Here is a 13,195-nt window from a genome sequence, read left to right as displayed (position 1 = left end):
CATGGGCGTAGGCTGAATGACAATAATGGAGTCCAAGAAATGCAGTTGAAAGACCAAAGTTTACAGATAAAGTTTTATCAGAACACAGTCATGCCCACTCATTTACATATTCTCTAGCTGCTTTCATGCTACAACAGTGGAGTTTGAATAGTTGCAACAGAGATTGTATGGCACGCAAAGCTCAAAATATTTATTTTCTGGCCCTTTGCAACAGAGATTCTATGGCGTGCAAAGCTTGAAATATTTATTTTCTGGCCCTTTGCAGTGTTTACCAATCCTTGCTTTAGAGAGTTTTGTACTGGCATTTAAATGCTAGCCTTAAGTAACATATATCACTTCCACTCACAACTCACTGGCCAGAATGGTCACATGGCCCCACTCAACCATAGAGGGCCAGGAAATACATTCTACCAGGGCAATAATCAGAATATTTGGCAAACAGCACTAATGGTCACCATAAGCACCTACTCTGAGTTGAACTCAGTACTAGGTGCTGGGTATAGAAAGATGAACAAGACAAAATTGTTGATCTCAAGGAATTTAAGGAACGCCAGAATTTGGGGATTGGAGGGGGAAGGCTAAGTATAGATTCAAGTATCCTTTCCTAGAAGATATAGACTAGCTTGTCTGAATTGCTTGAGATCTCAGCTTGGTGCTAGCCAGAACTGGGGACTGGCCGGCTTGGCAAGCAGTGGGGGTGACAGATCCTCCTGATGAACATTTGTATCAATAATAGAAGGGTTGTTTAACAGAAATTCTTAAAGGAAAGATGAGATAATTTCATGTTTTGATATTCACAACATAAAGCTGGAGCTCTGCAGTGCATATTATTGCTGTTGTAATTTTGGCAAAGATGTGACTCAAATTGGCAATGTGTCTGGGAAGAGGAAATCATGTAAGGAGAGAGGGTGGGATAGGTCAGGAAACAGGTGGGGAGCCAGGTACTGGTGGCCTGGTGAGACCTGGGAGGGTGGCCCAGGAGCATTTGTCACAGAGAGACACGAGGGAAAGGAGGCTGCAGCCAGCAGAGCCTGAGAATTCTTGGAGTTGCTGGAGATGCTAAGGCCTGGGGAGGGAGTGGGAGCAGCAGGGGAGGGGTGTGTGCGTGCATGTGGCGAAGGAGAGACATTTAAACATCGTAGGAATGAAGGATAAATTTAAAATCCCTCAAGGGGAGTTGAGACAGAATGACAACGTGAGGAACATGAATCACTCTTTCTAGGGACCCACCCAGCTGTTGGCATGATTTGGAATACATTTTCTCCTCCTTACCAAGCTCATTCTGGACCCTTTATCTTCCTTCTCCCTGATCCCTTGATCTGGACTTGGTGGCCAAGTACCTAGTGCTGGCTATCATGTCCTGGGAGGTTCAAGCTCAAAAGCATTGAGGCCTTAGGGTGTGGTGCTGGTAGGGTGAGGAAGACCAGGCCAGATGCTGAAGATGGAGAAGGGGACAAATAGAGAAGGTATTTTAGGGCTCCAGGGACGTCCGAGTCTACTGAATGCTCCCATCAGGCTTTATCACGTATGTGCTAAGATCATCCTCTCATCCAGCCTTTTTGTTTCTATTTGTTATCTAAGCATAATGAGGAGGGGGGCTGGGAGAGGCATTTATGGATTCTGCTTCATGTGGTAGAGACAATGTGATCAATATAGTGGAGAAAACCATAAGCTAGGACTTGAAATCTGAGTTCTCTCCCAGCTTTGCTTTTTATTGGCAGTATGATCCTGGGTGGGGCTCTCTACTTTTTTGGACCTCAGCATCCATAAATTGATATGGTTAGATCATTAAGATTCCTAACCATTGAAATAGTCTTTGTTTTTGTGACTTGCAATTTGACTTGCAGTCCAACCGAGGGAAGGCGGAGTGGGAGATGTGTCTGGAGGGCAGTGTTCTGGGAGGATGCCACCCTGGGTGCCCAGCACAGCTCCCAACATGTAGTGGGTGCTCAACCATCCAACACTGGTTGAATGATCTGGAGGCCAGGGTTCCTCTGAGCGTGTAGAGCATGGGACACTTCTTAGATGCCACTTGTGGTCACTAAGATGTGTAGTTGGGAGGAATTCTGGTTTTGGGCTCCTGGCTAGGAGGGAGGCAATAAGCAGGTATCTTGAAAAGGTGGTAAGTTCAGGCCCTCTCAAGCCACAGGGACTGTCCCCCCAGTACTTAGACCTGCTATGGGGACTAGCAATGTGTGAGTAACTTTTACGTCTCTCATTAAGTTAAACCTTTGCTAATTAGAGCATGTCAAGATCTAGTACCAGCCACCCACCTGGACTGCTGCTTTCACTTGGGCAGGACCATGAGGCATAAAACAGGGAAAACACCTCAATGGCTTTGGACTCAACCTTTAGGGGTGTAGTAGTGGAGGAGAGGTACACAAAGGAGGAGAGAGGAGTGACCAGGGAGGCAGGAGGAATCCTTTGGTTTCCCTAAATCCTCCCTCATGCATCTGCTCTTCCTTTTGCCTGTATTCTGTTCCTAAACTGGCAAGCTCTGTTTAACCCAGCTCCAGGGTCCTTTCCTTCACAAAGCCCTCCTGACCACCCCCAGCTGGGCTAGGTGCCTCTCTTTTTTCTCTTTTTTGGGGACAGAGGCTGGGCTGGAGTATACTGGTGTGATTTCGGCTCAGTGCAACCTCTGCCCACCGGGTTCAAGTGATTCTCCTGCCTCAGCCTCCTGAGTAGCTGGGATTACAGGCATGCGCCACCACACCTGGCTAATTTTTGTATTTTTAGTAGAGACAAGGTTTCACCATGTTGGCCAGGCTGGTTTCGAACCCCTGACCTCAAGTGATCCGGTCCCTTGGTCTCCCAAAGTGCTGGGATTATAGGCGTGAGCCACTGTGCCCAGCTAGGTGCGACTCTTATGAGCTCCTCTGGCAATCAGGCCCATGCCAATCATAGCACATCCTGTCATGTGGTCATAGTCGATGTTCTTCCTGTCTCTCCCATGAGGACGATGTGGACTAAGTCCAGCTCATTTGTTGTGCCCAGTGCCTGGCACAATGCCTGGCACATGGTAAGTTCTCAGTCAACGCTGATTGAATGCGTATGTCATTCAGAGGCCAATCTGGTCCTATCCTCCTTGGCATGGAAAAGGAGATTGATGATGCCAAGGGGAGCAGTAGGGCATCTGAGTCATACATGGCCCCAGATCCTGAGGCAGACACAGGTATTAAAAAAGGAGGAAGGAATCTGCATACAGGACCCAGTTCTCAAGAAGAGTCCTTCTTAGGCTGGGCTCAGAGGCTCATGCCTGTAATCCAAGCACTTTGGGAGGCTGAGTCAGGAGGATCGCTTGAGCCCAGGAGTTCAGACCAGTCTAGGCAACATGGGGAAACGATATCTCTACAAAAAATAAAAAATTTGCTGAATGTGGTGGCATGTGCCTGTGGTCCCAGTTACTCAGGAGGCTGAGACAGGAGGATCACCTGACCCTCGGAGGTTGATGCTGCAGTGAGCCGTGATTGCGCCATTGCACTCCAGCCTGGGTGATGGATCCTATCTCAAAAAAAAAAAAAAAAAAAAAAAAAAAAAAAAGACCACCTTGTGGCTTGGTCCCCCAGGAGCTCGCTTGGGAGGCAGGGCAGCAGATGGTGGGTGGGAGTCCCCCAAGAGTGGGCCCTGGGGCTAGAGGGATTCTTTCACCAAAAATGTGAGGGAACAGCCAGCTAGCTGTCCGAGGTGGGGCTGAGATGTGCGGCCCTCAGAGTTCTCCTCTCCTTATTGCAGCACCTTGAAACCTTATCACCGGGGCATACCATTATTTCTTTAACCTCTGTCTTCTGCAGTAGACTGTAAGTTTATGAGAGCAAGAATCCAGTCCACTTTGTTAAAAATCTGGACACCTGGCGCCCAGCCTGGTCCACTGCGGATGCTCCTGATTTCAACATCATTTATTGAGCTCCACTGTGTGCCAGTTTGTGGGTCGGGCCCGGGATGTAGCACTGAGCAAGCCAGAAGCCTTGGCCTGGAGGGCAATGCCATTAACCTCTTTCTTTCTTTTCTCTATTTCCCTGTGACCTTGGCCCCATTCTCCCTCCCTCCCTCCCTTCCCCACTCCTGTCTCTGCCCTCCCTCTCCCACAGAGCAATGTTCTGTGATGGTGCCCGAGATGCGTGGACTGAGCCCAGACCGCAGGCTGCCCGAGGCCGCCCCGTGCCCGGCTGCGAGGAGCCCTGAGCCCGGGTCCGCGGGCCGCCGCCGCCGCCACGTCCTGGCCCTGCCGGAGGAAGAGGCATGGCGGCCCCAGCAGTGCGCTCTGCTCGAGGCCGACGCCTCGGACGAGGTGGGCATGCTGCCGGCCTCCCCGCGCGCCGCCTCTGGCTTCGACAACTTCTTCCCGGTGCAGGAGGGCGAGGGCTCGGGCTGGGAGGGCGCCGTGGCACTGGAGGCGGGCTCCAGCCCTTTCCTCCCGGTGAGCCCCGAGGTCATGAAGCGGCGGCGCGGGGGCCTCATCGAGCAGCGCGACATCATCAAGGCCCACGAGGCGCACAAGATGCAGAGCACCCCGCAGGCCCGGCGCAAGGAATGGGAGTGAGTATGGCGGGGATGCGGGGGGGCGGGCATGGCTGGCTGGGCCTGGGGTCGGGGTGAGGTCCTGGAGCGGATGGGCCCCCTGAGGCCGCCCTGGAGGGTCGGGAGATGCTTTCAGCTGTGCTGCGACTAATGAGGGACTGGATCCTCTGGGTGAGGTCCTTGTGGTCAGCCCCAGATCACACCACCCTGCTGTAGGCCTCGTCCAGCCTCACTGAGGCGTTGGGCTGTCAGATGCGGGTGAATCTGGCTTGCCCCCAAGGCTCACTTGTTTCACTAAGAGCCTGTGGAGAAAGAACTGGGGTCTGTTTCATTCTCTGAGCTTTCCTGAAAGCCAGGGAGAATCCTTCACAACGTGGATCAACTATTTCATCTTTCCTTCAGGAACTGCAGCTAACCCTGCCTTTTTAATATCCTCCTTGGATGAGTGATTACATTTTGGGCACATCTCCAGTGGATGGAAGAAAATGACCAAGATCTGTGTGGCCACTCCTGGCTTCATTTCTGCTCTGTTTGTGTAGGGCAAAAGGCCTACTTTAATTCACACCTGTTGAGAATTTTGGCTTTTTCTCCTCAGGAGTCCTAAATTAAAGGAAGATGGTATTTCACTTAATTCTCGGTTGCCCCGGGTTTATGCTCCATAGAAGGACTTTGCTTTGCCCTCTGGATGCAGTTTATTCTGCATGCTGTCATGCCCTGTGGTCTGTATGTCTTTATCTCTTCTTGCTTTAGATTGTTGACTTGCTAGATGTCATCAAATGCAAAGAGACTAGTCACAGGTGTATTTTGATGGTGGTGGTCGTGGTGGGATTTACCTACTTGGTTTCAGTGAATGTTCCGATGATGCAAGTAGGGGTAAATGAGCTGATCTCTGTTTCATAAGGATGTTAATGTTTGTTAGTTCATTCATTCGTTCAGTGAGTCGCAATGTATGCCGGGCTCCTGGGATTCAGAGAGGAGTTAGGCACAGGCAGTATTCAACAAATCTCTTGATTGTTCATCTCTCAGCATTATTAGTGTTTAGAGCCTTGCATACCTGTCTTTAAGTGCCAGACAACATTCCAAGCACCTTACATATATCCACTCATGTTAATCTTTACCATAACTATCAGGTAGGTACAGTTATTAGCCACATGTAACCAATGAGGCACAGAGAAGTTAAGTGACTTTCTCAAGGTCACTTGGAGAACAACCACATTGTTACTGTGATTTGATATTAATTAGTGATTTGAACCCTGGCAGACTGGTTATGGAATCCATGCCTTTAACCATGATGGCACAGTGCCTTTCATTCTAACTCTCAAAGTATTTCTCTCAACAACCTATTGAGATGCCATGGTAAGAGCACTAGTGTGGGGGTTTGGAGACTTGGGTCTAATTCCCAGGGTGACCTAATTAGTAGTGTGACCTTGAGTAAGTCACCTCATCATGACTTTGAAAAACAAGTAGAAGGGAGTAGATGGCCTTTAAATACTATGCAGCTCTGATAGCTGGTCTTTCTTCATATTTAGAAGTTTATTTTTTAATGCACCTCCATCTTATCTTTCTAAAAGGACCCTGAACAACTTGAGGGCAGAGACTGTCATACACATTGTTCATGTCACTCAATGCCTATCATCTGGCCTAACCCAAGAAATCCCACAATACTCAATGAAAAACTAGCTTTACCATGACTAGCAATGTGGAAATAACTTTTATGTCTTTCACTAAGTTAAACTTGTACTAATTGGAGGATGTCAAGATCTAGTAGCAGCCACCTACCTGGGGTGCCGGCGGGGATGATTGGGAGACTGTTTTCCCTTGGGCAGGTCCATGAAGAGGTGAACCAGGGAACACACATCAGTGGCCTTGGGGAATGTCGGCCTTTAGGGGTGTGGCAGTGGAAAGGAGCACATGAAGGAGGTGAGAAAGAGTGGAAGGAGGTGGGAGGGTAATCAGAGGGTAAAGGGACAAAGAAGTGAGGAAAATGGTGTGTTCAGAAGGAAAGTCATCATCTCCATAGAATGTTGCTGAGAGGCCAAATAAAATGTTGATAGAGAAGGAAATACTGGCTTTGGCAACACAGAGATGACCTGAATGGGAGTAGTTTCCGTAGGGCGATGGGGTCAGTAGCCCAGTTGAAGTGGGTTGAAGAGAAAATGGGAAGTGATAGAGACAGTGATGTTGCCCCATCCTTCTCTGCTCCCCAACACTCACAACCTCCTCGTGGCTTTTCCCCTCACCACCCAAACTCCTTAGCCTCATGGCTCTGTATGTGCCTTAATTTGATCTCCACACCCCTCCCCAGCTCTTCAAACCCTAATGTTACTGAGAAAAGAGGGATTGCTGCTTGAGGTACTAGAAGCCAATACTATAGCACTGGGTTTTTGAGAAGAGAAGCTTTTTATTGCATGTTGACTCACAAGGAGACAGGATGTCAAGCCCAAATCTGTCTCTCTGTCCTTGCTTCAAGGCCATATTTTCATTAGAAAATGTTCAAGGGATTAGTAGATGATCGGTGGAGGGAAAGGGGAGGTCTGGAAAGTCCTTGGACATGCTCAGTTATCTCTTCATGCTACCTCATGGGTTGCATGTGAAAATTCTTAAGGACTTAATATGAAACACATCGTGGAAGTTCAGCTGTGACGTCAGCAAGCTTGTTCTGCAGACTCCAGTAGGCCAGGCCATCTTAGTTCCAACTGATGTCAGCCAGTTTTTACTTGATCTCACATTGTGGGGAATTTCAGCACTTCTGCAAGTTGTTTCTTTTCTTATCTGCCATTCTGCAAGCTCAAGAATATCTGTTAGTCATTGTTTTCTTACTCATTGGGGCACAGTTTCAGCTTCAGCTTTTCAGCAGGTTGTTTCTTTTCTTATCTGCTATCCTGTAAGCTCAAGAATGTAGTCATTGGCCTCTTTAACTCTTTGGGGGCATGGGTTCACTAATACACTGTCTGGCACTCATGTTCCATCATCAGCAAAATCCTGTTCATCCTCCTCGCCTTCTCTGGAAGTCCCTTCTTCCACGCTGCCTTGGACTCTGGAGTCTAGAGAAGCAACTTGCTCCTCACTGTTGCTTCCAGACCATTACTCCCCTCTCCTGTCCTAAAAATGCCAGCTGTGGAGCGCATGTCATCAGATAATACCACCTACTACCCCTCGTTGCCACCATCTACAGACTACTGAGTCACTTGCTTCATTCCAGGAAGAATGGGTTAGGCCTGGGTTTACTGCCTCGCTTCCCCACGTCTTCAGCTGCCAGCAGTTCTTGGTGATTTCAGTATCCACATAGCGGACCCTTCCTGCACCCTGACCTCTTGTTTCCCTAGCCCCTTCTGTTTGGTGACTTTACCTTCTTGCTTCCTGCTGACCGCTCACCTCCATGGTCTGCCTGGACCTTGTCATAACTGCATTGCTCCATAATCTCGGTTTCAAGCATCCCATTGCGTGATCACTCCCTCTTTTCTCTCCACTTCACTCCCTCTAGTGCTCAATTCCCAAGATTCTTTAATCTTGCTACATCCACAAGACATTGATCCAATTACCTTTTCACTATTCCCTTCCCTAGTCATGTCACCATTTCCCATCTTATCACACTGAATTCCATTGTAAGCACCAAACATATTTTCCAGATAAAATAGCGACCTTTCAGTTGAGGTCTCCTCCTGCCTCTCAATCTCTTTCTTTTACCAACTTCTAAGATAGAATGAATCATCCACAAAGGGCAAGAATGCTGGAGCTCAAGTTGGCTTCTAGTGCACTTCATGCTTCGCCATCATTGTAATCTCCTTATTTTCACCCTCACCTTTGTTATCCCTCTGTTGCTTTGTTATACCTTGTCTGGCAAAACTTCAGCCCTGCTAAATCCCACTTGCCCCATTCTTCATGTACACATGGGCAGGTGACCATGGCTATAGAAAAAGTCACAACCACACCGATTGACCTCACTGTGAATTGATGACTACTACCTCCATTTGGCCCTTAGTCCTGCCCAGAAATCTTACTACTTTTCCCTTTTCTATTCACTCTCACCCTCCTCTACAGATTGTTTCACATGCTTTTCCCTTAACTCTCAAATCCCATCATTTCCTGCTAGCTCGCTCCTAGCTCATGACTACAATTGCCTTCCTACTTCACTGGGAAAATAGCAGCAATCAGGAGAGGCATGTACAGGCTGCATCCAATGCACTGACCACCTGCTGCATCTGGGCCCTGGTGCCATGCCTTTACCTTCTGTTAATGTGGACTGACCACCCCTCAAGTTCCATGTGGAGTCTGGTGCCCATGTAGAGCAAAATGAGCCCCTTTGTTTATTCTCTCTCCATTTTTTTTTTTCTAACATGTTTCTCTGGAACCCATTCCAATCAGGTCTTTGTCCCAGGCAAACAAACAGCTGTTGACATGGTGACATTGGCCTCCTCAAGGCAGAATCCAATGGGTGTTCCTTCGTGTCCATCTTCCTTGACCTAGCAGTATCATTTGATCACTTCCTCTTTCTTGAAACTCTTTGGTCCTTATTTTTAATATTTTTTTAGAGACAGGATTTTGCTATGTTGCCCAGACTTATCTCAAATTCTTGGCCGCAAGTAATCCTCCTGCCTTAGCCTCCTGAGCTAGGAGTACAGGTGAAAGTGTTTTGTCACATGACTTTTATGATACACACTCTTGGTTCTCCTGTGTTGCTGGTTGTTCCTCAATCTCTTGCTAGTTTCCATTTCCTTTTTCCAATCCTTACTAAACACTGGATGTCCCAGGGCTCAGTCCTCAGCCTGTTCTCTTCTCACCAGTGCTTACTTCCTAGTGCTCTTGTCCAGTCCCAGACCTTTGGTTAGCATCATATACAGCTGACCTCTAAATTTCTATCTATACTCAGGACCTCTTCCCTGAATTTTAGATAGCACCCACTTATTCACCATCTTTACATCCATCGACATCTCAAGCTGAACGTGTGTAACATCAAAATATTGATTTCTCTCCAAAACTGCTTTTCTTGTAGTTTTCTCTTTCATTAAACCTACATTTTTTTCTGTTGCTGGGGCCAGAAATGTTAAAGTCATTCTTATTCTCACATTGACACTCAATTCTTGCCAATCCCCAGTGTCTCTCCCTTCAAAATGTATCAGATCACTATTCACCACCTCTGCTGCTATCTCCCTGGTTCAAGCACCTTCTATTATTTTTATTCCACACACACGTATATGGTACTAGATGGCCAGTGCTATTCTAGGTACTTTACAAATATTAATTAATTTATCCATGTAATAATTGATTGAGTCTGGTACCATTATTACCATTATTTCCCCCATTTTTGCACTTGGGGATAGAGAGTTTAAGTCACTTGCCCAAGATCATAATGCCAACCACCTCTTAATGAGCCTCCCTGTCTCTGCCCCTCCCTGCTAGACTCTGTTTCCCCAGCTGCAGCTAAAGATCCTTTCTTTTTCTTTTTTGATTTACAAAGGATTTAGAAAGATAGAACAAGGAGTTTCTGTCCAAGAGTCTTAAGAAATGTTTCATGTCAGTCCTTAGCTCAGTACATGATTTCCATCTTCTCCCTCTTCCCCCTGCCCGGCCAGCCTCCTAAAGATGCATGGGTGTCTTTGGTTTGATTTCTTCATCTTTCTCATTCTGCTCTGGCTACACTGGTCCACTGTTACTCCTTGAATGTACTCAGACCTCCCACATTAGGCCTCTGCCCTTTGCTGGTCCCTTTGCCTAGAATGCTTTCCCCATTTACCAGGATGGCTCCTCTGTCGTTTCATTTAGGTTTCTGCTCAGAGAGAACTTCCTGATCACCCTATTTAAATGGCATTCCCCCATTGTCTCTCTCCCTCTTTATTTTGCTTTATTTTTCATCATAGCCCTTATTCTTTCCCCAGCGGACACACAAACACACACACATACATACAAGCACGGATATTTTGCACGGAAGTGCAAGCTTCTTGAAAGCAGGGCCTTTGTCTTACCTTCAGGGTCCAGAACAGTGCCTAGTGTGCAGTTGACTCACAATAAGTGTTTGCTGAAAGAATGATGAAATAAACATACTGAGGGGACTTGATATCCATTCTAATCAGCTAAGTCCCAGGGAAGGAGGCAGCTGAGTTCCCTGGGTCAACTGTGTGGTTGTGCAGGTTGCTGACTGCACAGAGTGCTCCAGTTCTCCAGTTGAACAGTCAGCAGTGGAAGTGGGGAGTCTGTTCTCTGCCCCACCTCAGGGCTGCTCAGGATCTGCATGCACTTTGTAGAGATGGAAATTTTACCTCCCTTCTGTCTCCTGCCTTTCAGCTTCTCCTGACTGATGCTTTTTAGACAGGATCCCCTTGGCTGTAGGACAAGGGCAGCCTGGTCCTTTCCCGCGGCTTGGATTTGTACAGTGGGAAATCAGGCAGGCTTCTCTGTGGGCAGCCTTGACAGCATTTTGCTCCTCCCAAGGCCCTGTCCACTGCTTATACAGCTGAAAGCCCGGGACATATACCACCAGCTTTACAAATCCTGTCTCCTAGACACTGAGTCAGGACCCTGCTGATGAGTGAAACAGACTAGAAACCAACCTGGGAGGTATCCTGCATTTTTTTTTTTTTAATCTTTAGCTGGGTAAGCCAAATGTTGATGGGAGAAGGAGTACTTTAGGTGATTTCAGATGAAGCAGATTTTCTTGGGCAGAATGTTGTTTTCCTAAGAACCTATGTAAAGGTTTCCTCGGGCCCACTGTTTTAGGTGACAAGGACTTCTTGGTTAACACCAAGTGTTTCTTGTGTACTAAGTTTTATAACTTTAGCAAGTGGGCATGTCACAATGTTTTACTAATACTTTAATATAGTTCTCTCCAGCTTAAAACATTTTTCATACACGTGATCTCATCTGAGCCTCACAATGACCTCATGAATTAGCGTTATTGTTTCTAATTTACAGAAGAGAAAAATGAGCTCCAAAGTTAGAGGTGGTACTAGGTCAAAAACCTATGTCTTAATAATGACTGCCACCATTTATCGAGCACTGGCTATATGGTAGGTGATTTGCATGTGTTATTTATTCTAATGGAAATAATAGGTACCATGATGAAGAACAGAAACATTTTGTATGGCACTATTATTGCATATGGGTCTGGAAGAAAGGAAATTATGTGTAACTTTAAAGTCTGCGTAGGTTGGTATGACTTACTCTATAAAGAGGGAGGGGGTATTTCCATAATCATAGTACTTAGCACACTTCATTGTAATTGCCTGTTTACGTGTCTGTGTCCCCCACTAGATTGTAAGCAGAGAAGTCTGTCTGCTCCCCATTGTGTCTCCTTTACTTAGCACTGTGTTGGGCACATAATAGGCACTCAGTAGACATTTGCAAGATGAACAATAACAACAACAACAACAACAACAATGTAATTTTTCATATCGGGAAACCGAGGCTTGAAGAGGTTAAGTTACCTGCCCAGTATCACAGAGCCAGTGAGGATTCACTCCAGGTCCTCTAATTCCAAAGCCCATGCTTGTTCTAGTGAGCCATCCTACTCACTGGTGTCCCTATAGTAACTGGCACAGCACTGGGTAAAGGACAGGAACTCAGTTCGTGCTTGAATTCTTGCAGTGCTACTTGTAAATTGTGGGATTGGGGCAGGTTGTAACCTCCGCATTTTTCTGAGTAGAGGTGAGAAATAATACCTGCCTTGCAGGCCTGTTGTAAAGTTTGGTCACATTTATTAGATCATGTAGTCTGGTGAGGGGTCCTCAAAATGTTGATGAGCACCAGGGTTATTCTGGGCCTCTTCTCTGCCTACAGTCTCCCTGGGTGACCTCACCAGGTCCAACTATCTGCAGATGAATCGCAAATGTAAATTTCCTAAGAACCCTTGACTCTTGTAGCCAAATGCTTGTTTGGCATCTCTGCACTGTTGTCTATCTAGTCAGCTTCTAAAACATAACGTGGCTAGAACAAAACTCCTGATCCTCTTCTGATCCTGTCTGGCTCCTCATTTTTCCTTATCTCAGTAAATGGCACCACTATTTCTCCAGTTGTCTGAGCCAAATATTCTCATTATCTTTTATTTCCCTCAATTTTTCATTTCTGATCAGTGGTAAGCCCTGTCAACAACATCTCTCAAACATATCCCAAGTCCAAACACTTCTCCATCCCCACTGCTACCAATCTTTTCCAAGCCGCTATCCTTTGGACCATTGCAATGGCCTCCTAACCTGTCTTTACATCTTTGTTTCCCTAGAATCTGAGAATGTGTCTATTGACACAATAGGCAGGGACAATCTGAACTCCTTTTGCTGGCTTATAAAGCCCTCCCCCACCTGAGCTTTGCTTAATTCCTGGCCTCATCTACTCTCTCCCTCGTTCCCTGTGCTCCTGCCCACTTGACTTTTATTTAGGCTATGCCTGTTTATGTCTCTACCCTGGCTCCTGCCTTTGCCTGGAATATTTCTCCAGATCTCAACAGGGTTGGTTCATTCTTGCCATTTGGACCTTATCTCAAATGATACTTCCTCAGAGAGGCTGTCCTTCATCACACAGTCTAAAATAGACACCTGGTCACTGTGCCATATCACCTATGCAGTTGACCACCTACCCCCACAAGAATGTTGGTGCTGTGAGATCAGTGATTTGACTGCCTCGTTCACTCCATATCCCCAGTGCTGAGGGCAATGCTGACACATAGGTCCTCAGGAATTATTTG

At 46.8% G+C, this 13,195-nt stretch overlaps 1 protein-coding gene across 12 annotated transcripts in view; it reads left to right on the top strand.

The window, feature by feature from the left end:
- Positions 1–13,195, top strand: part of CACNA1E (calcium voltage-gated channel subunit alpha1 E) — a 498,649-nt gene that overhangs the window by 91,255 nt on the left and 394,199 nt on the right. For all 12 annotated transcript variants that reach the window (XM_017951640.3, XM_021929889.2, XM_021929885.2 and 9 more), the window contains one exon: positions 4,092–4,539. In XM_017951640.3, the coding sequence (XP_017807129.1) occupies positions 4,106–4,539 (434 nt within the window). In that variant the 5' untranslated portion in view covers positions 4,092–4,105. The remainder of the gene's footprint in view (positions 1–4,091; positions 4,540–13,195) is intronic.

The sequence above is a fragment of the Papio anubis genome, chromosome 1, assembly GCF_008728515.1.
Source record: "Papio anubis isolate 15944 chromosome 1, Panubis1.0, whole genome shotgun sequence".
Taxonomy (NCBI): domain Eukaryota; kingdom Metazoa; phylum Chordata; class Mammalia; order Primates; family Cercopithecidae; genus Papio; species Papio anubis.
Note: the sequence above shows the minus strand (reverse complement) of the source record. Positions and strands in the feature narration are given on the sequence as shown.